The sequence below is a fragment of the Asterias amurensis genome, chromosome 3, assembly GCF_032118995.1.
Source record: "Asterias amurensis chromosome 3, ASM3211899v1".
NCBI lineage: Eukaryota > Metazoa > Echinodermata > Asteroidea > Forcipulatida > Asteriidae > Asterias > Asterias amurensis.
In genome coordinates this window covers 28225131-28251086 of record NC_092650.1, presented here as the reverse complement: position 1 = coordinate 28251086, position 25956 = coordinate 28225131, and the positions used below count along the sequence as shown (strand labels likewise).

Sequence of the window (25956 nt, the reverse complement as noted above, 5' to 3'; positions counted from 1 at the left end):
GTCAGAAAGAAAAGAACTGAAGTAACTTTAGCTTGAAGTATTATTAAACAAGATGAATGTATCCGAGATGAATTCTACTACACCAACAACCAATGACAGTAAGGACTCTGATGCTATTAAGGTAGTATGTTATGTAGTTATTGTACTTGGTTTCTGTGGTGTACTTGGCAATATCTTGGTCTGTGTTGTAATTCTTAGAGTCAAATTTCTGCATAATATCACAAACTATTTACTGGTCAATTTGGCTGTTGCTGATACTTTATCTTGCATTGCTGCTTGCCTTCATTACCTTGTTGCAAACAAAAGATGTGTAATTATTCATTTTGTACCACAAAATAGTTTGGGAAAAGACTTGTACTGTAGAATTTTGGTCAGCACATTTTTAGTTTGGAGTTGCTGCTTTTGTACAGGATACAGTCTATGTTTAGTGACATTAGAAAAATATATTGGTATAGTTCAACCACTTCAGTATCCAAGAAAGTTAACCAAGAAACGGATAAAGGTTCTTCTTGCTTTGGTGTGGGTAGGGTCAATAGTTATTTCTCTTCCATTCCTTTTTACAATTGGAGCAAGCCCTAATCCCAATCAGGCTTGTCGAGATATCTCTTATTATCATCCCTTACTTCAAATAGTCCACAGCTTAGTCTTATTTCTTACACATTACTTGATCCCAATTGTATTCATGTGTTGGGCATACTTTAAGATTCAAGCAACGTTAAGCAAACAAGCTGAATACTTGAAGCAACAAAATGTCAAACAAGCCGCTTTGAGTCTCCTGGTTGCTAGGCAACGCTTAGTAAGCTTGCTTAAGATGGTGCTCGGCGCCCTCATTGTCCTATGGACTCCAGCTTACTTATTGGAACTGATTTGCCAATTGAATGAACTTGAGTCTAATTTAGTGCCTTTCTGTAGCTCAGATACGGCTCAATTAGTCTTTGAGATTACCAATTGTTTGTTCTATTTGAATTCCGTAATAAACCCAGTCATCTATGAATTTAAGTACAAGAAGTTCCGTCAAGGATTGAAAGAAGTTTTGGGTTGCCGTGTTAAAAGGAAAGAAAACACAGTCACTGTCCAGCTGGCTATGAAGATGTAAGGTAATGACTTTAAACAGGAGGTTGTTAGTTCAAATCCTGCTTTAGCCAATATTTCTATCTTCAACCATAAATTATTTAAAATTACCAATCACTTTCCCTCAAGGTTTATAACTTTGTTTTTGAAATAAAAAAGTCCCATCCCCTCAAGGTGATCCCCTGGCTGCCGCTTCCCAGGCTGTATTGTAAACTTGGGTGCACGACAACTATGGCTTCTGACATGCATCATGTGAACTTAGTGACCCCCTTTATTAAACAAAATGCAGATGGTGTGTACCTTTCAGAACACGATCAACACACATGATGGAATGAACTCAATCAATAATGTTAACCTGACTTATTAACATTAAATATACATGAAAATGGAGATGGTAAGCAGCTGTAGCTTTCACTACACTATGCCATGATTGTACACAGTCGATCAATAATAATAACATGACATATTAACAGTAAATATACAAGTAGAGGCCGCACAAACCCAACAACTCTTTCAGCTTTCATTCTTTGTCTGGATGCTCAAGGAAAAGTTGTGTGTCACAAGCACAGGCCGTCTCCACCAGAAGAAATATTTCATCTTCATCTTTGACTTTATCAATGTGGTAAGATGTCACTTTGTGGATGAACTGTTGACCAGAACAAAGAACAGACCATCTCCACCAGAGGAAATATTGTATCTTCATCTTTGACTTTATCAATGTGGTAAGACGTCACTTTGAGGATGAACTGTTAACCAGAACAAAGAACAGAACATCTCCACCAGAGGAAATGTTTTATCTTCATCTTTGACTTTATCAATGTGGTAAGACGTCACTTTGTGGATGAACTGTTGACCAGAACAAAGAACAGACCATCTCCAACAGAGGAAATATTGTATCTTCATCTTTGACTTGACCAATGTGGTAAGATGTCACTTTGCGGATGAACTGTTGACCAGAACAACGAACAGACCATCTCCACCAGAGGAAATATATTATCTTCATCTTTGACTTGACCAATGTGGTAAGACGTCACTTTGTGGATGAACTGTTGACCAGAACAAAGAACAGACCATCTCCAACAGAGGAAATATTGTATCTTCATCTTTGACTTGACCAATGTGGTAAGATGTCACTTTGCGGATGAACTGTTGACCAGAACAAAGAACAGACCATCTCCAACAGAGGAAATATTTCATCTTCATCTTTGACTTTATCAATGTGGTAAGACGTCACTTTGTGGATGAACTGTTGACCAGAACAAAGAACAGAACATCTCCACCGGAGGAAATATTTTTTCTTCATCTTTGACTTGACCAATGTGGTAAGACGTCACTTTGTGGATGAACTGTTGACCAGAACAAAGAACAGAACATCTCCACTGGAGGAAATATATTATCTTCATCTTTGACTTTATCAATGTGGTAAGACGTCACTTTGTGGATGAACTGTTGACCAGAACAAAGAACAGACCATCTCCAACAGAGGAAATATTGTATCTTCATCTTTGACTTTATCAATGTGGTAAGACGTCACTTTGTGGATGAACTGTTGACCAAAACAAAGAACAGACCATCTCCAACAGAGGAAATATTGTATCTTCATCTTTGACTTGACCAATGTGGTAAGATGTCACTTTGTGGATGAACTGTTGGCCAGAACAAAGAACAGACCATCTCCACCGGAGGAAATGTTTTATCTTCATCTTTGACTTTATCAATGTGGTAAGATGTCACTTTGTGGATGAACTGTTGACCAGAACAAAGAACAGACCATCTCCACCGGAGGAAATGTTTTATCTTCATCTTTGACTTTATCAATGTGGTAAGACGTCACTTTGTGGATGAACTGTTGACCAGAACAAACTAATTTTTCTTTATAGCAAGTCCCCAAACACACAAGGCCTGTAGGCCACTTCAAGGTGTGGGCTACAATTTAATTTTGCCAGGGGCCGTTGCCACTTTAATCCTGGTGCTGAAACAGAGTTACCCCTTTACAGTCCATACAGATGTAGGCTTGGGTATCATCCATCAGAAGCCTGGCTGGTAGAGCAGAAAGCACTACCTTCCCAACTTTTATGAAGCAATCATGGTTAAGTGTCTTGCTTAAAGAAACAGGTGTCTCGACTGGGACTCGAACCAACACTCTGCTGATCAAACACCAGAGCTTGAATCCGGTGCTCTTTACCGCTAGGCCACGCCACGCCACAAGAAGCTTGACTATTGCTGTGATTTATCAATCAACCATCATTCATGGCAAATGTATCAATGACAAACAGTAGTGAGGAAGACATTACAAACAGCAAGGTATGGATCTATCAATTAAGAATGGCCGAGAGCCTACTAGGTATGGCTTTAAATACCCTCGCATGGATAGTTATCCTTTATACTAAATATCTTCATAATAAGACAAATTACTTATTGGCATATCTTGCAGTCACAGACAGTCTTGCCTGTTTGTGTGTCTTTATTTATCATCTTATGAATCAGATGTTGGCTCTAAGTCTGGAGACCAGTTTCACAGCAAGGATTCTTTCCTGTCGACTTGTAAGGAGCCAGTTAATTGTCATGATGCCAATGTATGCTTCAGTTTATGGACTGTGTTTAGTAACGTATGAGAGATACACAGCCATAGTTCATCCTTTACACTACTCCAGACTCCTGTCAATAAGAAAACTGACTCTACTAGTATTCTTATCATGGATGGCATCCGTCATGTTTTCAACTCCTAATATGTTTCTTACAACAGCTAGAAAGGATGTATTACATGTATGTAATGCCATCAAGTATAGCTCCAATACACTAGAAATGTCAGAGAGAGTTGTAATGATTCTCTTTGGCTACCTGTTCCCCATCCTTTTTATGAGTTGGGCATATTACAAGATACAAGCCACTCTCTATAGAAATGCTCAACAGCTACACAGACAGAATATACAAGCTGCTGGCTATGAACTCTTACAAGCAAGACAGAAACTCATCAACTTACTTAAGATTATACTTGGCTCCATGCTGGTATTATGGACTCCTTTAGTCTTGTGGTCTCTCATTTGTTTCCCAACTCAAACACAGAAACAACCAATCTGTACTTCTTCCTCATCAGCTTTCAATGCAATCATTATGTTTTTGTTTTACATGAATTGGGTCATTAATCCAATTATCTATGTATTTAAATACAAGAAGTTTCAAAAGGGTCTACAAGAAATAATTTGTAGATGTTTTTGTAGAAGTAAGCCCAGACGGATACGTGTTCATGTTGCTTTAAATGAACACTGCTTTTAAAAGAAACAAAAACTGTAGATCTAGGTTTGATCTCGGTCATGTTGTTTTCATCTAGGTTTCATTTAGATTTCTCCTTGTTTTGATTGCATTTCAACCACTAAGGACACGCTTCTGACTCTTTATATTTAGTTGACAATATGGAAAACGAGTTAATATCAACTCCTTACAACAAACCTAATATCATGAATAATTGAGTGAATTTTGTAATCTATTTAGAAACCATTTTAATTAACAAGTTGAGGCCAAAAATTAATATATTTGCAATTAACTGAACATAAAGACTTGTTTTCTCACTGCATTTAATGTAGGTCAGTAAAGAATTGACTTTACTCAGTGTACAAAGGGATTGTTGATATACCTTCACTAAAATGCAATCTAATAAGCTGTGATTCAACTGTCAAAACAATATCAAAAGCTTCAATTAACAAACAAAGTACAAACAGTAATTTGCATTAATAATCACCCCAGCAACGTTATTACAGAAATTGTCAATCTTTGCTTCTACGAGAGTAAAGAATGACAATCAGTTGAAAGAGGACTGGATTGGCAGTAACTCTAGCTGTGGTACACTCAGAGTGGAATTCACTTCAAACTAATACTCCAGCTAACGTAAATACAGAAAGTTATCATCTTTGATTCTAGATAGTTCAGCATCACCTTCAGCTAAGAAAGAGAACTGAATTGACAGTGATTTTTGGCCATGATAAATTCACGAGTTGGATTTGCTTCAAACTAATACTCCAGCCAACGTCAATACAGAAACTTTTCATCTTTGATTCTAAGATAATTCAGGAACATCGAAAGCTAAGAAAGAGAACTAAATTGGCAGTGATTTTTGGCCATGATAAACTCATGAGTTGGATTTGCTTCAAACTAACACTCAAGCAAACGTCAATACAGAAATTTTTCATCTTTGATTCTAAGATAATTCAGGAACATCGTCAGCTAAGAAAGAGAACTGGATTGGCAGTGATTTCTGGCCATTATAAACTCAGAGTTTGATTTGTTGACAAACTCTAGAACCCAATTCTGCTCATTAAAACAAAAGTCAACTGCAGTTTTCTTCATGGTTAGAGCAACTCTTCTCCACAATTAACAGAGAAAGGCAAACTTTATGAAGTGGGTTCTTGAGTTGCAATAGGTTTATAAATGCTCAGAATACGAGACTCTATGTTGCCACTAGGACAGCTTGGCTTGACATGTGGAAACTATATATGATGTGGCGCATTGCATGGTGAGGTATCAATATATATTCGGTTAGCGGTAACACCATGTGTGAATCTACTTGCCAGAAGAACTGTCTTTCTTTATTCTACTACTGCGGAGTAGATTTATCGGATGTTCGGGACACTTCTTCAGTTCTGAAAAGAACTGTCCTACTTTTTAACTACTACCCTGGCGGAAGGATAGACAATTGGCCGGGACTACTACTTTAAAAGCTTATAGGATCGTTATTAAGAGCACTACCGTGAAGTCAGTTCCTAAATTGGTCTCAACGTTTGGACTAGCTTACATAAGTCATCGTCAGGAGACTACTTTAAGCTTGAAAGTTAACACTTAGCACTGTGAATACCAAGAACAAATAAAGAAGAAGATCACTGTTCAAAAGATGACACTCTGCTACCCACAATCTTATTCAAGATAAACTCATCTTTGAACATTGGAAAAGTCTTCAGAAAGTGGACCTTCACAAGAGGAAAAACTGTCATTTAAAAACATTTGTCAGAAAGAAAAAGAACTGAAGTAACTCTAGCTTGAAGTATTATTAAACAAGATGAATGTATCCGAGATGAATTCTACTACACCAACAACCAATGACAGTAAGGACTCTGATGCTATTAAGGTAGTATGTTATGTAGTTATTGTACTTGGTTTCTGTGGTGTACTTGGCAATATCTTGGTCTGTGTTGTAATTCTTAGAGTCAAATTTCTGCATAATATCACAAACTATTTACTGGTCAATTTGGCTGTTGCTGATACTTTATCTTGCATTGCTGCTTGCCTTCATTACCTTGTTGCAAGAAAAAAATGTGTAATTATTCATTTTGCACCACAAAGTAATTTGGGAAAAGACTTGTATTGCAGAATTTTGGTCGGCAATTTTTTTGTTTGGAGTTGCTGCTTCAGTACAGGATACAGTCTCTGTTTAGTTACATTTGAAAAATATATTGGTATAGTTCAACCACTTCAGTATCCAAGAAAGTTAACCAAGAAACGGATAAAGGTTCTTCTTGCTTTGGTGTGGGTAGGGTCAATAGTTATTTCTCTTCCATTCCTTTTTACAATTGGAGCAAGCCCTAATCCCAATCAGGCTTGTCGAGATATCTCTTATTATCATCCCTCACTTCAAATAATCCACAGTTTAGTCTTATTTCTTACACATTACTTGATCCCAATTGTATTCATGTGTTGGGCATACTTTAAGATTCAAGCAACGTTAAGCAAACAAGCTGAATACTTGAAGCAACAAAATGTCAAACAAGCCGCTTTGAGTCTCCTGGTTGCTAGGCAACGCTTAGTAAGCTTGCTTAAGATGGTGCTTGGCGCCCTCATTGTCCTATGGACTCCAGCTTACTTATTGGAATTGATTTGCCCAAAAAATGTACGTGAGTTTAATTTAGTGCCTTTCTGTAGCTCAGATACGGCTCAATTAGTCTTTGAGATTACCAATTGTTTGTTCTATTTGAATTCCGTAATAAATCCAGTCATCTATGAATTTAAGTACAAGAAGTTCCGTCAAGGATTGAAAGAAGTTTTGGGTTGCCGTGTTAAAAGGAAAGAAAACCAAGTCACTGTCCAGATGACTGGGAAGATGTAAGTTGTCTTTGTTATACGCTTGTAGCAATTCTTCTGATCCACACAACAATTAAGAAAATAAGAAATTTATGCACTTGTTTCTTAAAGGGAAGGTACACGTTTGGTAATTACTCAAAACAAATACATGTATAAAGTTAAAAACTGACTCGGTAACGAGCATAGTATAAAATATTGTGAGAAACGGCTCCCTCTGAAGTAGCATACATTTTGAAAAAGAGGTAATTTCTCAATAAAATAAGAAAAGACTTCTAGCTAGAAGACTTTTATTCTTATCTGAAAGCACACAAATTCGTACAACAAGGGTGTTGTTTCTCTCATCATTTTCTCTCAACTTCGAAGACCAATTTAGCTCAAATTTTCACAGGCTTGTTATTTTGTGCTTATGTTGGGATACACCAAGTGAAAGACTGGTCTTTGACAATTGCCAAATGTGTACCTTCCCTTTAAGTTGTTTTATCTTTATACTGTGCAATACTTTCTATTTGCAATGTGATTTAAAATGCATGTTTTAAATAGTCTTTTTAAGACTAAACTGTCAAAAACTGGCTTCAGAAGCCTGTATAAATTACATTAACCTATGAAAATGTATTGACAACGGATTTAAAAAAACAATTGTTGACATGCCATGGTGTGTAAAAATTGTAAATTTTCAGTCAAAAGAAATGTCCTTGGACAATGGAATGAGGTTTTTTTATTGGGAGGGCAGGTTGAAAATGTTGGTATTTAAAAGTAAATAATAAAGTATAATTCCATATTCAAAGCACAAAATGTGAATGGTGTAAAATGTCAAGTAAACAGTACACATCAAGGTATAGTGGTATAGATAGACTTGACTCAAGTCCCAATCCCGTGCCATCTCCAGAAAACTAATGTTTTGTGGTGCTCTGCATTCCCAAACCTGTTCCGCATGCGGGACAGGGACTTGACGATGTCACAGTCGCCTGGTATGTAAATGTATTCACTTATGAATATGTAACATTGTTACGTGATACGTTTTGACCAATCAAACGCACCACACAAAAAAAGACTAGTTCATTTGTCACTTGTGGGTTAAGTACTTAGTTGATGATTGAAATACATTTTTTAATAACCAATTAATTATAAAAAAGAAAGCACTAAATGTTCATTTGAATTTAAGTAATACGTTGTAACATACATTGGGGTCGGTTTTGTTTGCAAAATTTGAATTTTGGGAAGTACAATAAAACGACTTTTGACACCGACACCCCCTTGCCTGCTAATGAGTTTACCTGACCCACGTGCGTGCCGCGTATAGACGCGTGCCTTACAACGTCTTCTACTGTGAAGAGTATAGTGAATATTTTACCGGCAGGGCAGCGCTTCCACGCTCCCATTGATTTTCCAATAACAACGTGCAGAGTAAGAAACGACTTCGTCAAGTCCCATTCTCGGGACCACATTTTGATGGCGAGCGCGCACTGTACTGTATGCTACGGGGTTGTTTCATAGTAAGCTTAGGGACCTCTCACACGAGAATGGGACTTGAATCAAGTCTATGGTATAGAGGGCGCTGTTCAAGGTTGCCTTGGAAACTGAAGGTAAATACTAATCCTACTAAACGGACTCCTAATACAACTGTGTATCTAAGAAAACTTACCAAGAAATGCTAGTTGAGAATCATCAACCATAAACTCACAGCTGTAGACTTGTAATGGTTTAGAATCCTGCAATATAATATCAAGAAAGTGCTGTATTAGAAAAGAATTAAATTTACTCAATTAATGTTCTAAATAGAACAGATGGATTGCAAATGACATCATTAAACGCTATCTTTGATGACAAACTATGGAAAAGTGCGTGCATTTACACACTGCCCTTGACTCTCAGCCAATGATAGCCTTTTTTTCTTTTCTTTTTCTGGCATCTCCTGTGCAATTTGGACTCTTTTAGTTTGGGGGAGGGGGTTCACTACTCTTTCATGTTTTAATGTTTGTTTGTCTTTTATACAGTATATAAACTTTAGGTTATTGTTTTCTGTGGTATTGCGGTATAACTTGTGCAATTTTACATTTTAATATTTTATATGTTGCTGTACAACAGGATTGTAAATTTCATGTATTTTTTATATACTTGACAAATAAACCATTCAATTCAATTAAATTCAATTCATGCATTGACATTAAATCAACCATTGAGGCTAATGCAATGCAATCTACTGCATTGACATTAAATCAACCATTGAGGCTAATGCAATGCAATCTACTGCATTGACATTAAATCAACCATTGAGGCTAATGCAATGCAATCTACTGCATTGACATTAAATCAACCATTGAGGCTAATGCAATGCAATCTACTGCATTGACATTAAATCAACCATTGAGGCTAATGCAATGCAATCTACTGCATTGACATTAAATCAAGCATTGAGGCTAATGCAATGCAATCTACTGCATTGACATTAAATCAAGCATTGAGGCTAATGCAATGCAATCTACTGCATTGACATTAAATCAAGCATTGAGGCTAATGCAATGCAATCTACTGCATTGACATTAAATCAACCATTGAGGCTAATGCAATGCAATCTACTGCATTGACATTAAATCAACCATTGAGGCTAATGCAATGCAATCTACTGCATTGACATTAAATCAAGCATTGAGGCTAATGCAATGCAATCTACTGTGTAGATTATTCTTAGAGGACTTTTCCTGCTATTTATTTCTCAAAGAACAATCTACACGGGTTAGCAGTTGCTAGGCATTCTTCATTTACACAGCTAGCAAAGAAATTCTGCAATGGCAAAGTAAACGCAAAATTTTGCAGTAAGAAAGAGCCATAAAATTTGTCTGCTGTCATCTAGTGTCCATCTAGTGGACTATCTTTCTTATAGAATTTTTACTGCTATGTTCCCTCGAACAGGAGATAGCGCAATAAATTAAATAAATTATAATTATTAAGTATTATCTTACCCTGCTAACGAGTGCGATGGTTCTATCCGATTCCTGGTATTGTAAGAGGAAGATACTCTTAGTAACATCAGCTACCAAGATGAAATTCTTGACACTGATGGCGTTGTGGATGTAGATTTGAGTATCAATGAAGGCTAAGCCAAGAAGATCGTTGTCTTTGAAGGTCCATAAATAAACCTGGAAAAGAATAATAAATATGAATTGAAATATTGGTCACATTGTAGCGGGTTTAAACAGAAACATTAAAGCTGAGTATGTCAGAGGAGGGAAGGCCGTGTCGCCCTCCACTCCCACCTAAATCACTTTCTTGGTAAAATTTACTTTGAAGTATTGAAGTTCACGTGTGTGCTTTTTTATAGCATGTTTACACCGACAATTATGGAATGTTAGTTTTACAGCTGTTTACGAAGGTAACAACTGCAGTACAGCTCTTATTCTTACTCAAAGCTAGCCTTCAAAACTTTATATCCTTTAACAGAAAAAGACTATAAGACAATGCCTTTAACCTTTTGTATTGTCATAATACTGCACTTTGTTGTGTTCAAGACAATCACTTTATGTTTCTCGTTAAATTAAAAACTTGTTAATTAATTGTTTCACTCATTGTATTCATTTACTGTACTTAAACTATTTTCAATCTCCAAATTGTAGACTGCTGTTAATTTGTTGAACTTAGTTTTATTATAAGTACAAGTAATTTTGTAAGTAGAACTGTGTCGCTCTACATAAAACAATATCGCTTTACCTAAAACAAATATGGACTTAAGTTAGAGATAAACTACTCAACTAAATCAAGGTAACATATTTCTAATCATCAGCTAAGTGCTAGAAAGTTGTTAATTGTAATTTCAATCTCAAAATAATAAAAGTGCAAATGTGAAATGCTTTTATGACATCTTATCAAAACTGTAAGAAGGACTTTATAGTACTGAGCCTAAGATGTTGAAATCCCACTTACCTTCTGGCCTACACATGTCAATAGATATCCCATGCAGTCACAGATACATGAAACTGGACCTTTTTGTTCTTTCTCATACAGCACCTAGTTATAAGATTAAAATAAAGTCAAAGGGTAGAAGCTTTCATCAAATAACTTTGCCCTTTAGTTACTCCTCAAACCTCCCAAAACCACCCTCAGCGTTTGACTAGTTGTATCTTGAGTTTTTTAACCAGACAACTGTAGATGTATAACATTGGTATTTCCAATAATACAAAGGTATTTTCAATAATACGATGGTCTACAAAATTCATTTTTCAAGAAAGCAGTACAGTTGGGCAAACTTCTGTGCAGAAATAGAAAATATCTTTTTACTCTTTACACACTAAAAAATCTGGTAAAATAAATAACATTAGTAAAGAAATCTCTTGCATTTTCATGTACTGTGGTCAGTTGGAATGAGTGGTTTTATTTTCCTAACATAGCACCTCATAAGGACCTAAGATTTCCGAAATGTTCACATTCTTGCAAAGCTTGAAAGGTCTACTGAAACTTTCTCCATCAATTAATTAATTTACCTTTATTTTGTTTTTGGTGAGTGGCTGGCCTGGTTCTGGCACTACTTCAATAACATCATAGATGAAAACCTACAAATAAACCAGTCAATGTCATAAGTTATAACATATGTACATGTAGTATTAGAACTTACAGACCCTAATATTTAATTATGTCATTAACTCAGTGTGTGCCTTTAAGGGAGACATAAAGAAATGTACCAGAGAAACTGCGCAAGCAACTAATAAACATGATGTGGTTTCAAGAAAACTAACATGACTGAGCATGATAGTTTGATCTGCATTAAGAAAGGTGTAATAGAGCGTCTCATCTTATATGAATTAATCCAAACTCTAATTTGACTGGGTGTTTGCATTTTAACCTGTGTTTAGTCAGATTAAGTCAACAGTACCTTGCCAGTACACTGCACATCTTCACTGAAGACTCTGGTGGCGGCTGCAGCAATAAATCCCTTCTTTCCAGTGACTGATCCCTCACTGTTTAGATTCACCATCTTCAAACATGTGATGTGTTCCAATTCATCAAACTCAATCCTTTAATAGAGATTAAAACAAAGATGTCAATGAATGCTAGAAAATAAAATAAGTCCCTTAATAAACTTTATCAGATGATGTTATATGTTCCAATTCAAGGTTTTCATTCTGTAAAGTGTGACTCAACAAAGCTATTAATGAATGCTATAACTCGTACTTTTACATAATTCAACTCATCCAAGTTAATCTATACAGAGAGGTCGTAAAGTTTCCACTTCATTCTATATTACAAGATATAATGAAATTATTTATTGCTGTAACTTGAATACTGTTAAAAGTAGCAACTAACTCCCGGTGTTATCATTTCTCAGCTCAAACCTCCCGGTGTTATCATTTCTCAGCTCAAACCTCCTGGTGTTATCATTTCTCAGCTCAAACCTCCCGGTGTTATCATTTCTCAGCTCAAACCTCCCGGTGTTATCATTTCTCAGCTCAAACCTCCCGGTGTTATCATTTCTCAGCTCAAACCTCCCGGTGTTATCATTTCTCAGCTCAAACCTCCCGGTGTTATCATTTCTCAGCTCAAACCTCCCGGTGTTATCATTTCTCAGCTCAAACCTCCCGGTGTTATCATTTCTCAGCTCAAACCTCCCGGTGTTATCATTTCTCAGCTCAAACCTCCCGGTGTTATCATTTCTCAGCTCAAACCTCCCGGTGTTATCATTTCTCAGCTCAAACCTCCCGGTGTTATCATTTCTCAGCTCAAACCTCCCGGTGTTATCATTTCTCAGCTCAAACCTCCCGGTGTTATCATTTCTCAGCTCAAACCTCCCGGTGTTATCATTTCTCAGCTCAAACCTCCCGGTGTTATCATTTCTCAGCTCAAACCTCCCGGTGTTATCATTTCTCAGCTCAAACCTCCCGATGTTATCATTTCTCAGCTCAAACCTCCCGGTGTTATCATTTCTCAGCTCAAACCTCTCATAATCAGTGCATAGCAAACATGGGGGTATTTCTGAGCTAAAATGCTTTGACTAGAACGCATCAAGACAATCTCAATCAGACAGTACTAAGTAGGATTTGAATATTTGCATGGTGGAAATACAATATGGAAAGGTTTGCGGTATCACCATGTAATGACTGTCTCTAAATGAGTTGGGGTGGTTCTGAAAAGAACCGTTGGTTATTTTTCGACATTTCGATCAGTACGCACTGATTCTCCAGAACTCATTAAAACGTTGAGTTGAAACCAACTCAATTAGAGATTATCATTACAAGGTGTTACCACAGATCTTTCCATATCAGACAATACAAGGAGGTTTACCCCAGATAGGTTAATGAATAATAATCTCACCTTGTGTTTGGGATTGCATCCCAGCTGAGAGGAGAAAACAACTGGATTGAAAAGCGATCCTTTTGAGAAGCGACAAACCTCTCATCTACAAGACAATCAGGATTAAATAATAAACAATAAGTCTCCTGACGATGATTAGAGCAAGCTAGTTGACACGTTGAGACCAATTCAAGAACTGACTCCGCGGTAGTGCAGTTAATTACGATCCAATAAGCTAAAGTAGTAGTACCAGCCAATTTTCTATACTTTCCACCCAGGTACAATGTAGTAGTTGAAAAGTATGACAGTTTGTTTCAGAACTGAGAAGTCTCCCAAACATCCGATAAATCTACTCCGCGGTAGTAGAATAAAGCAAGACAGTTCTCTAAGAACAAACTCTACCTGGCAAGTAGATACACACATGGTGTTACCGCAAACCAAATATATAAACAATAAGTCATTATAATACAGTGAATAGTAAATCCCATGAACACACAAACATAATGTTTTTCACATAAAAGAACGTAAGTTGTTGTTTTTCTGGACCAATCGTTCCTTAAACTGTTTTTTATGAACCTCAAAAAATGAGAAAACAAAGTCTGTAAAGAAAAAGTCACATCAATCTGGTATCCTACCTCTTTCTGCTTCTTCAAACTCTTGGTCATCAAAACCCAACCTCCAGATCTTCATTAACGGCTCCAGACTACTTGTTACTACAGCATATGTCTGCAAATAAACAACCAAATTAAGCAACCAATTAATCTAAGGATATTTTTAGCGTCGATTCAAAGGTATCTAGTTGTTTAATTCCTACATTTAATTCTTTCATTTGACTTCATTTCACTTCCCTTAAATCTGGTTGTGAAGCCAAGGACTCTCAGAAAAGCAAATCTAATCACTGTACCAGCCAATAATCCCATGGAGAAAAGACAAGGAAGGAAGTTTTAATTCTAGATGTAGGAGGAAAACCCCAGATATTTTTCCAGGGAAAACGCATGCAGTCAGGTAGGGACTGAAAAACCCAATTAACATAGTGCCTCTGGTGGAATTTGAATCGGGTTCCTAGAGTTGGAAGGCCAGGAAAGATACCACTGGGTTTTTTTTTTTTTTTTAATGCAAGTCTCTAGACAACAAGGCCTGAAGGCCACTTCAAGTTGGGGGCTACAATTATTTTTTTCCAGAGGCCGTTGCCACCTACTCCTAGGGCTGAAACAGGGTTACCCCCTGTACATTCCATACTGTGCCAACCTAACTACATCTACATACCTTACTGTCTACATGGTAAGTAACAAAGTGAGGAGTGCATCGAAGCGGAACTTTCCTAACTGGCCATGGAGCATCATATGATAAATGGGTCGGCAGAACAGAAATCCTTAAATCACCCTGTAACAATAATCAAATCAAGCAATCAATGGAAGATGAATAATGAACATTTCATGACATGGGTTGGCAGAACAGATATCCTTAAATCACCCTGTGACAATAATCAAATCAAGCAATCAATGGAAGATTAATAATAAACATTTCATGACATGGGTCGGCAGAACAGATATCCTTAAATCACCCTGTGACAATAATCAAATCAAGCAATCAATGGGAGAGTAATAATAAACATTTCATGACTCAATACAAACCAGGTCCCAATTTTATAAAGCTGCTTAAGCAGACAATTGCTTAACAATTTTCCGCTAAGCAGGAATGAACATGATACCAGTCACAAATGGTAAAAGTCGCATGATAGTTTGGCTGGTAACCTTATTCTGGAAAGTATAATTTTGTTGTGCTTAGCTCATTTGTGTGCTTAAGCAGCTCTATGAAATTAGGCCCAGGCCATACTCATTGGCCAAATTATGGAAACCAGGCTACCAGATAACCTGGGTTTATCTTCAACATTTAGTTGTTTGTATTGGGTTAAAGGAACTATTCAATCCCAGGCTATATACTGACCTGTCTGTTGAAGTAGAGGAACCCATGAGGGCAGTTGACATTATGGAAAGCTGCAAAGCATGACACTGAGCCATCTATAGGCATTGGATGAGCTCTCAATGCACCACGAGACTTGACAAAAATCCAATGAGGATACGGTCCACATACAAACACCTAGATGAACAGACAAACAAACATCTCAGTATTTATTATTGTATGCCTCAACTGAATAAATCTGTAAAGTCAGTTTCTTGAGAATAAAATATACCAGGATGAAACTGTGCTCTAACGCAAATCATGCTCAAGTTTTATTATCATGCTCAAGTTTTATTAACAAGTATTATGTAATAAACCACAAGGAAAACTTATCAGGAATTTGTTTTTAAATAATTTTGGGTTGAACAAAGAAAATTTAATATTTACCTGGAGACCTCTGGGTCAACTCCCGCTTAAGTAATTTTGTCTTTGTTCAACCCAATATTAAATAATTAACCTTTGAGAACATGTACAATTCTCCATGGCTTCTCCCTTGAAGACACACTTTAAGATTGTAACTTTGCCTTTCATCTAGTATCTTGGCATAACCTTCATTTATGATTTGATTCTTTATTTGAAATAAGAACTCACCCCTGAGTAAGATGAGATATCTTCAAAGTATCTGAGTTTGGAAACATAACGAGACGTCTCTGGAACGGCTGGAGTTGTCTTGGCTTGCTTCTTACCTTTCTTCTTCTCCTTAATCAAGATATCATGAGATATCTACAACGAGATCAGAGTCTTAATTATCATCAACATCAACACAATTATTAATAATTAGTTCTTATATAGATCATTTTACAATAACCCTATCAATGTGCTTTACTTTAGTGCCCTGGTCATTGGGCTAATAACATTTCTGTCAGCTTTCTCAGCTCACTGGGGTGTAAACAGCACAAGGCTGCCAAGGCGCTCCAAAGGCTTTTTCTAACACAATATCATCTTCTACCATCGCAGATACCCATTTATACCTCTGGGTGGAGAGAAGCAATTAAAAGCATCTTCCTCAATGACTTAAGTCCAATGACTTAACCACCATGGGCCAATTTCATCGAGCTGCTTAAGCAAAAAAATTGCTTAAGCCCGAAAATAGCTTGCTACTGGCCAAAAATCATGTCGTATACATTGCTTGTGACTGGTATTTAGCTGTTGTTTACTTAGCATAACAATTGAGTGGAGTCTTGGCCGGTAATCTGATTTTACTAAGCAAGGATTTTTTGCTTAAGCAAAATTTTGTGCTCAAGCAGCTCTATGAAATTAGGTCCATGAACTTGAGTTTGATGCTGTAAACCATTCGGCCATGACACTCTACATGAACTTGAGTTTGATGCTGTAAACCATTCGGCCATGACACTCTATTCGAATGTTGTTTGAAACTTTCTTGTACAGAATTCAAAAGTGATTTGGTATTGAGTGACAGTTTGGATTGTGCCTAACTGCCAATGATGGTACAATTCGAACTAACCTTCTTAAATCTAAGTTTAAGATGTGACACGTCTGATGCTGATTGGTAACAGAATGCTTCATAGATTAATAAATCCTCATCAACCAATGCCTGAAGGAGAATCAAATAGCTTTCATTAATTATTACAACAACAAAATAATTATCAGTAAACATGTACTCACCGTCTAATACTGCTAACACTCTTTAAAGAAGTTAAACGTTTTCCTTTGAAATATATTTTTTAGTATTAAAACAAATCCCTTGGAATTTTCACAAATTTATCACCTTAATCAAAACATTAAAAACAATGAAAACTAAACTAGTCATAACCTTAAATCATCTTCATTTGGTTGTTTTTGTCTGGTCTGCAGGATGTAGTGCTTTGAAACACCTGGGCGTTACATTAATTAGAAGAGACACTATTTATCAACAAAAATCACTTCAGATTGGTATGAAACTCTGGTTTAGGAGCCAATCACAATAATCAAGGTTTGTAGATTTTATAAGTTGTTTCCAACATCTTTTATGGACCCACTCACCAACCCACATGTTTGAGAAATAAAATAAAATATCAAGCATTGTTATTTCTCAATGGTCCATTGTTTCTATTTGGCTTCTTAATTAAAGCCATTATACACTTTCGGACCAGAAAAATAAAACAGTTCACAGATTTACAAATAACTTACAGGGTTTACAGAAGATAAGAGTGAAAGACTTCTCTTGAAATATTATTCCATGAAATGCTTTACTTTTTGAGAAAACATTAAAACAATTATCAATTCTCGATAGAGAGACTTATGGATTTATTTTAAACACATGTCATGACATGGCGAAACATGCGGAAACAAGGGTGGGTTTTACCGTTATTTTCTCCCGACTCCGATGACAGATTGAGCCCTAATTTTCACAGGTTTGTTATTTTATATATAAGTTGTGATACACGAAGTGTGTGCCTTTGGACAATACTGTTTACCGAAAGTGTATAATGGCTTTAAGGTATTTTGAGATAAAAACAACAAAAGCTGAGCTGACTTTAATTGTACAGATTCTCACCATGAGGAAGGGTCTACTGTTCTTGTGTCCAAGTCCAAATAGTTTGATTTCTTTGACAGTAGGAAGCATATCATGCTGCTGACCTTGATCTCTGCAAGAAAAACAAATCTAGTTTATTTCATTTATTTATTCAAACTTGGGGTTCATATAAGTTTAGAGGCATTAGATGGTGAGGTATTAATGTTTCTTTCGTTTGCGGTAGCACCACGTGTATCTACTAAGCAAAAGAAGTAGTCTAGGGCTGATTCCCTACCCTCTGCCCAAGTAATATTTAATGAGCAGGCCAGTTATTTTCAAAACTAAAGTCATCTCCTGAATTCTAAAATCTACTCTGCTGTAATAGAACAAAAAGCAAGAACAAGTTCCCTACAGAGCAAAATAGATTAAAGAGATTAAGAGCAAAATACATTATATGGTGTTACCACAAACCATATACATTGGTGGTTTATATCATTAGATGTGCACGTAATGACAGATACATATAATACATCAGTGTGTCAATGCAACAATATGGAATCCTTGAAGGTACACAAACATTGTATCTTAGATGTGCGTCAGGATACAATGTTTTATCACTTATGCAACAAAGCAAGACTTACGTAGTTGCAGTTGATTGTACACTATCAACCAACACCTTCTGGGCCATCGGGAAATTCCTCACAAGAAACATCAGATTGAAATCTGGAAGACTGTAGATCTACAAAAACACATATCAAACGAAAACTAATATAAACAGTAGGCAAAATAAACAGAGTATTAAATACTACAGCCTTTTTGTATTAACCCTTATACCGATGCATATCAAGCTATATATACTCTCCGAGTTCTGTGGAAATCACTTGAACCAACTACCTTTGAATTGCTTGAGCAGATGCCTTACCACTAGACAACCAAGCTAGGCCGATTGGCTAGAGGTATTTTGAATACTATGTGTTAAAGGCAGTGGACACTATTGGTAACTACTCAAAATAATTAATGGCATAAAACCTTTCTTGGTAATGTGTAAGAGGTTGATAGTATAAAACATGGTGAGAAACGGCTCCCTCTGAAGTGCCATAGTTTTCGAGAAAGAAGTAATTATACAACGAATTTGATTTTGAGACCTCAGATTTAGAATTTGAGGTCTCGAAATCAACCATCTAAACGCACACAACTTCGTGTGACAAGGGTTATTTTTCTTTCATTATTATCTCGCAACTTCGATGACCGATTGAGCTCAAATTTTCACAGGTTTGTTGTTTTATGCATATGTTGAGATACACCAACTGTGAAGGCTAGTCTTTGACAATTACCAAAAGTGTCCACCGTCTTTAAGCAGCCGGTACGGCAGTCAAAACAAATCTACATGTATATACAAGAACTATAAAATGCTTGTAAATATTTTATTAAAGCTTCCCTCGCTAATATTTCTTAGTGAATGTTCCCACTTATTCCTACCTCCATTAGACCATTGTCTCTGCATATAACAGACCAATACGTAGGTTGACTATTGTCTACTTCAGTCGTCAATTGTTGTACCTCGACAACATCCTGAACAGGCTCAGGTTCAGTGCTAAAATACAGATAGAAAAGATTCATTAATACTCACTGTAGTTTCCTCTTGTAGATATCATATATCGACACACTCTGGCCTTCATGTTCAAAAATAAAACAATGTTAAAATAATTGACAATGCACAGCTCAGCACACAGGATGGGCAATTGAGGAAAACACTCTTGACTTGTAGAGAATTCTACATTAGTGATGTCTCTGAGTATTTGGTCTGCTCGGTGTACACAGCTCTTACAAGCTATATTAATTCAAAGCCAAGAAACATAAAACCCAGATGTTATTTGATCATTGGAATAAAAAGGCAAGTTTTATCGGGTACCAGGGCTGACCTACATGTACACATGGTGTAGGCTTTAAATACATTTTATCTAATCACAATTTGTCTGATTTTTCCAAGGGCATCAGGGGAAATCATCAATCACACTAAAGTAGGAAGAATATTTTGTCTTCATCGAACTATTCGCTTAACTAAGAATATTACAGAGTATGTTACAAGACAGTGGCATTCTAACGACTGATAACAATCTAATCAGGTAAAGAGAAGATTTCCAAGCCCAGGAAACGCACAATGTATACAAGAACAGAAACAAAAATTCAATTTGAAACCAATACAGTATTTTTCCTTCACACAATTGCATATTAAAAAATGTGGCTTTCCCAGGCTAAAAAACGCCAAATAGTGGATTGACTACCTTGGCTCTGTCTTGACGACTGGACTGGACGTAACTTGAGCTTGAGGTTCTGAGGATCCATAAAGTAATTCATCTTCATCATCCGCACTGCTGTCAGTCAAGAGTCAAGATTAAAAATATGTCTTCAATATAATAGACAGGTTGGCAAGACGCAGGGATACAGTAGCACCATGTATATTATGAGTGAGTATGCATGGTTTTGCATTTTTCTGGAGATCCTGTATTTTTTTTTTTTTTAAGATTTAGAGATATCTCCAAAGTAAATACTTTTTTATTATTATCCATTTTCTAAGTAACACAGTTAATTTTGGATTTTTATTTGAAATATTCAAATTCATAGAAATTTTTCAATTTAACACACTTTTTATCATATAAGATAAATTTAATTAAACACCTTAGAACTGAGCCAAAGGTTTGATACATAAAAATAAATGTTCATTGTTAAGGAATATTAATGGCTCAATTTAAGCAGATTTGAAAATTCCACTACATCAAGACCTTCCCTTTTAAAGCACCCCTTAAGATATGAGTAACCCATACTACTTCAATCATTCTACTTAGATAAGTCAGGTACCTTGTATCCATTGATGTTGCTTCTGTCTGTGATGTACTCTGGGTACGAGGCCTACGTACTGATGTAGCTTGTTCTACTGTATCTGTTCTACTACCAGCTGTAGTGAATATTCCACTAGTGTCTTTGTACGTACACAGCGACAAGATGGGATTTTTCTGCAGGGCAATGTGAGAAACTGCAAGTTTATTTTACAATCAAAATGATACCAAGCTATGATCATCCAAACAAAATGAACTTCTTTCATCAGGACTTGATTTCTACATCAAATTTTCTTAATCAATGCTCAGGTTATAATTAATTGGGTTATATTGCTTGCACCAAACAATGAAATGACTTAGTAATGTTTGAAACTTTGCATGGTGTGGAATAACAGGTGTCATTTTCATAAAGTTGCTTAAGAAAATTACACTTACCAGAACAAATGTTACCATCCAAATTACCATGTTACAAGTACAAATGTGACCGGTATCCTGCTCATTTCTACTTAGCAGACAATTGTTTAGCAATATTTTCTGCTTAAGCAGCTTTATGAAATTGGGCACATGAAATAACTATTTCTAGTTAAACTACAGGTACAACTATTTTTGGGAGGAGTGCTGGCTCTGAAAAGAACCGAAGTGGTTTTGACAATTCAAACAGTATACTCTGCTTGTATTCGGGTAAATTCTAATTGACAGTTATTTGCTATGAAAATACTTCCAAATACGAGATTTGGTCTGATGTCCTGAATATAATATTAGTTTACCTGAGTAAGATGAGGTTTAGTAAGACTAAGCCGATGCCCAGATCCATACTGATCAGCTTTTAATGTCAGTAGCATCAGATCCCCGCGCTCTGTCATGACTAATAGATATGGATCACTCAGTGAACATAAGACAATATCGGATCCCAAGTCCAGAGGAATATGCTGCAGCTGATTAACTGAAAAAAAGGAGAAAGAGGAAATATTATCAGATTGAAAATATTATTGCAAATGCAAGTACATGTACCTGTAGATATAGATCACTAATCAACCACTGTAGCACACCTCTTGCTTGTTCTGTATTCTAGTTGGCTGAAACACGGTCACGTGGGATGAACTAATATAGTCTAGTGATCGCATGCGCGTCTTTGCAGGAACTAGTTCCCGAGCGGGCACAAGTCTTTGAAAATAGTGCCTGGTTACAGTGCCCTCTCTTGACTTGACGGGTGAACAGCAACTACAAAACTTCCTTTCTGTTTTAAATTTCTGTTCTTATTTCACATTTAAGACCAAGCTGTGTTATAAAACACATATTGACTGGCATAATTCGGTAACTAGTGTACGTCTATTCCCCCTCGGGCCTATCGGTGACCAGAATAGGGGCCTATTTACCTCGGCCTTCGGCCTCGGGAAATAGGTCCCTCTTCTGGTCACTCAAAGTCCCTTGGGGGAATAGACGTACACTAGTTACCTCATTGCCAGTCAATATGTGTTTAAAAATAAGGTACATTTATAAACTGGTTATTAAACAGTTTCTCAATCCAAGATAGTTTCATAATCTATATAAAATATTTTATGGGAGGCTTCAATGCTTATTAAATTCTCTAATAAAAACAATCTATATTCTGTGCTGATATGCAAATAAATTGTGACCAATATGTAAGACATGAAAAAGGAAGTAAATGAAGAGAAGAGCAACTCCTGTATACACAAATGATTTAAGATTCTATACACATTCATATATATACCTAATAAGGACCACCTAGACTAAACTAGAAACCGTATCAATAACAAACAAATAAACATTGAGATTTCTTTGAATAAGACTATAATTTAGCGGCTGTGACTGTTCCTAAGCGTTGTTATAGGCTTCCTATGCTCTAAAGCAGGTAACCTTGGTGAACCAGCTGCAGCCACTAATTCAGCCTTGAGCTAAGACTATAATTTAGCAGCTGTGACTGTTCCTAAGCGTTGTTATAGGCTTCCTATGCTCTAAAGCAGGTAACCTTGGTGAACCAGCTGCAGCCACTAATTCAGCCTTGAGCTAAGACTATAATTTAGCCGCTGTGACTGTTCCTAAGCGTTGTTATAGGCTTCCTATGCTCTAAAGCAGGTAACCTTGGTGAACCAGCTGCAGCCACTAGTTCAGCCTTGAGCTAAGACTATAATTTAGCGGCTGTGACTGTTCCTAAGCGTTGTTATAGGCTTCCTATGCTCTAAAGCAGGTAACCTTGGTGAACCAGCTGCAGCCACTAACTCAGCCTTCACCTAAGACTACAATTTACCTCCTTCCATGAGCCTGACGCTTGAGGGTGACACCTGTACTATGTATTTATTTTCTCCTACATTACCAGCAAACACTGTAGGAGACTGGGTACTAAACCCGCTATGATCAAGCTCAGTTATCTCCTGTCCAGTTTGTAACACCTGTTATAAAACAGAAATAGAGTCAAGTAAATTACTTAAACTTCAATACACTTCATTTCTTCATCATCTTCTCTACACATCCTGTCCAATTTGAAACACCAGGGGTAGATTTCACGAGTCTTATCTTGAGTTAAGACGAGGATGTTTTACTCATAATAACTTAGGACCAGCCTTAAGTTTTAGATAACTCCTAGGACTAGTCCTAAGTTAGGAACCTCTTTGTGTAATCGACCCTTGTGATGAAAAGAAAATAGCAAAAAGCAATCCACATTAACTCAACGTACTAGAGTCTTCTCTTGACAAGATGAGGAAAGCATGACTATTAGTCAACTAGATCGCTTGGCCATGACACGCCATGAATATTAACTCACCATACTATAGTCTTCTCTTGACAAGATGAGGAAAGCATGACTGTTAGTCAACTAGATCGCTTGGCCACGACACGCCATGAACATTAACTCAACATACTAGAGTCTTCTCTTGACAAGATGAGGAAAGCATGACTATTAGTCAACTAGATCGCTTGGCCACGACACGCCATGAACATTAACTCACCATACTAGAGTCTTTTTTTGACAAGATGAGGAAAGCATGACTATTAGTCAACTAGATCGCTTGGCCATGACACGCCATGAATATTAACTCACCGTACTAGAGTCTTCTCTTGACAAGATGAGGAAAGCATGACTATTAGTCAACTAGATCGCTTGGCCACGACACGCCATGAACATTAACTCACCATACTAGAGTCTTTTTTTGACAAGATGAGGAAAGCATGACTATTAGTCAACTAGATCGCTTGGCCATGACACGCCATGAATATTAACTCACCGTACTAGAGTCTTCTCTTGACAAGATGAGGAAAGCATGACTATTAGTCAACTAGATCGCTTGGCCATGACACGCCATGAATATTAACTCACCGTACTAGAGTCTTCTCTTGACAAGATGAGGAAAGCATGACTATTAGTCAACTAGATCGCTTGGCCATGACACGCCATACTAGAGTCTTCTCTTGACAAGATGAGGAAAGCATGACTGTTATTCAACTAGATCGCTTGGCCACGGCACGCCATGAATATTAACTCACCATACTACAGTCTTCTCTTGACAAGATGAGGAAAGCATGACTATTAGTCAACTAGATCGCTTGGCCACGACACGCCATGAATGTTAACTCACCATACTAGAGTCTTCTCTTGACAAGATGAGGAAAGCATGACTATTAGTCAACTAGATTGCTTGGCCATGACACGCCAAGAACATTAACTCAACATGCTAGAGTCTTCTCTTGACAAGATGAGGAAAGCATGACTGTTAGTCAACTAGATCGCTTAGCCACGACACGCCATGAATATAAACTCACCATACTAGAGTCTTCTCTTGACAAGATGAGAAAAGCATGACTATTAGTCAACTAGATCGCTTGGCCACGACACGCCATGAATATTAACTCACCATACTAGAGTCTTCTCTTGACAAGATGAGGAAAGCATGACTATTAGTCAACTAGATCGCTTGGCCACGACACGCCATGAATATTAACTCACCATACTAGAGTCTTCTCTTGACAAGATGAGGAAAGCATGACTATTAGTCAACTAGATCGCTTGGCCACGACACGCCATGAACATTAACTCACCATACTAGAGTCTTCTCTTGACAAGATGAGGAAAGCATGACTATTAGTCAACTAGATCGCTTGGCCACGACACGCCATGAACATTAACTCACCATACTAGAGTCTTCTCTTGACAAGATGAGGAAAGCATGACTATTAGTCAACTAGATCGCTTGGCCACGACACGCCATGAATATTAACTCACCATACTAGAGTCTTCTCTTGACAAAATGAGGAAAGCATGACTATTAGTCAACTAGATCGCTTGGCCACGACACGCCATGAACATTAACTCACCATACTAGAGTCTTCTCTTGACAAGATGAGGAAAGCATGACTGTTAGTCAACTAACTGCAACTCTCTCTTGTTTGACATTCCCCAAAAAGACATAGCTAAACTTCAACGTATCCAGAATTCCGCTGCCCGTCTGGTTTCACGTTCTACTAAGCACAAACACATCACTCCGGTTCTGAAAGAATTACACTGGCTTCCCATCTCTTTTAGAATTCAGTACAAGCTCCTCATCACTACTTTCAAAGCAATCCATGGAACATGCCCCAGCTACCTGTCTGACCTCATCATCCCTTATGTACCAGCCCGTCCACTCCGCTCATCATCACAACATCTTCTCACCATACCACCCGTTCGAACTAAATCTTTCGGTGTAAGGACTTTCTCTAGTGCCGCCCCCCAATTTTGGAACTCTCTTCCAGGTTACATCCGCTCTCCACAGAGCATGGAACAATTCAAAACTCTGCTCAAATCCCATTTGTTTTCTATTGCCTTCTGTTCAGTTTAATCCTTTCGTTTGCATTTTGTTAGCGCATTTTTTTGTTATTGGTTGCTTTATTGTTTGCCTTTGTTTTTTGTTAAGCGCATTGGTATTTCTTTCAGTTATGAAATGCGCTATATAAGAATTAGCTATTATTATTATTATTATTATTATTAGATTGCTTGGCCACGACACACCATGAATATTAACTGACCATACTAGAGTCTTCTCTTGACAAGATGAGGAAAGCATGACTATTAGTCAACTAGATTGCTTGGCCACGACACGCCATGAATATTAACTCACCATACTAGAGTCTTCTCTTGACAAGATGAGGAAAGCATGACTATTAGTCAACTAGATCGCTTGGCCACGACACGCCATGAATATTAACTCACCATACTAGAGTCTTCTCTTGACAAGATGAGGAAAGCATGACTATTAGTCAACAAGATTGCTTGGCCATGACACGCCATGA

The 25956-nt window shown here is 37.1% G+C and overlaps 3 protein-coding genes across 4 annotated transcripts in view; 2 read left to right on the top strand and 1 right to left on the bottom strand.

The window, feature by feature from the left end:
- LOC139934733 (cleavage and polyadenylation specificity factor subunit 1-like) overlaps window positions 1–25956 on the bottom strand; it is a 48673-nt gene that overhangs the window by 9335 nt on the left and 13382 nt on the right. Inside the window, exons 20-37 of one of the 2 annotated variants that reach the window (XM_071929119.1) lie at window positions 22943–23084; window positions 21441–21616; window positions 20696–20850; window positions 20122–20211; window positions 19316–19430; window positions 18478–18575; window positions 17879–17969; window positions 16847–16936; window positions 15973–16104; window positions 15367–15519; window positions 14686–14802; window positions 14055–14145; window positions 13441–13525; window positions 12005–12146; window positions 11616–11684; window positions 11059–11142; window positions 10101–10277; window positions 8783–8849 (exon numbers count right to left, since the gene is read on the bottom strand). In XM_071929119.1, the coding sequence (XP_071785220.1) occupies window positions 8783–8849; window positions 10101–10277; window positions 11059–11142; window positions 11616–11684; window positions 12005–12146; window positions 13441–13525; window positions 14055–14145; window positions 14686–14802; window positions 15367–15519; window positions 15973–16104; window positions 16847–16936; window positions 17879–17969; window positions 18478–18575; window positions 19316–19430; window positions 20122–20211; window positions 20696–20850; window positions 21441–21616; window positions 22943–23084 (2074 nt within the window). The remainder of the gene's footprint in view (window positions 1–8782; window positions 8850–10100; window positions 10278–11058; window positions 11143–11615; window positions 11685–12004; window positions 12147–13440; window positions 13526–14054; window positions 14146–14685; window positions 14803–15366; window positions 15520–15972; window positions 16105–16846; window positions 16937–17878; window positions 17970–18477; window positions 18576–19315; window positions 19431–20121; window positions 20212–20695; window positions 20851–21440; window positions 21617–22942; window positions 23085–25956) is intronic. The other variant, XM_071929120.1, reaches the window with a different exon arrangement.
- On the top strand, window positions 53–1096 carry LOC139935393 (histamine H2 receptor-like). Its single transcript, XM_071929958.1, has one exon. The coding sequence runs from the start codon at window positions 53–55 to the stop codon at window positions 1094–1096; it is 1044 nt and encodes a 347-aa protein (XP_071786059.1).
- On the top strand, window positions 6085–7273 carry LOC139934338 (trace amine-associated receptor 9-like). The gene has a single exon (XM_071928516.1). It carries the CDS (start codon window positions 6122–6124, stop codon window positions 7163–7165), a length of 1044 nt encoding a protein of 347 aa, XP_071784617.1. The 5' UTR covers window positions 6085–6121; the 3' UTR covers window positions 7166–7273.

Coding starts and splice junctions, on each gene's coding strand:
- LOC139935393 (XM_071929958.1), top strand. CDS start 53: ATGAATGTATCCGAGATGAATTCTACTACACCAACAACCAATGACAGT.
- LOC139934338 (XM_071928516.1), top strand. CDS start 6,122: ATGAATGTATCCGAGATGAATTCTACTACACCAACAACCAATGACAGT.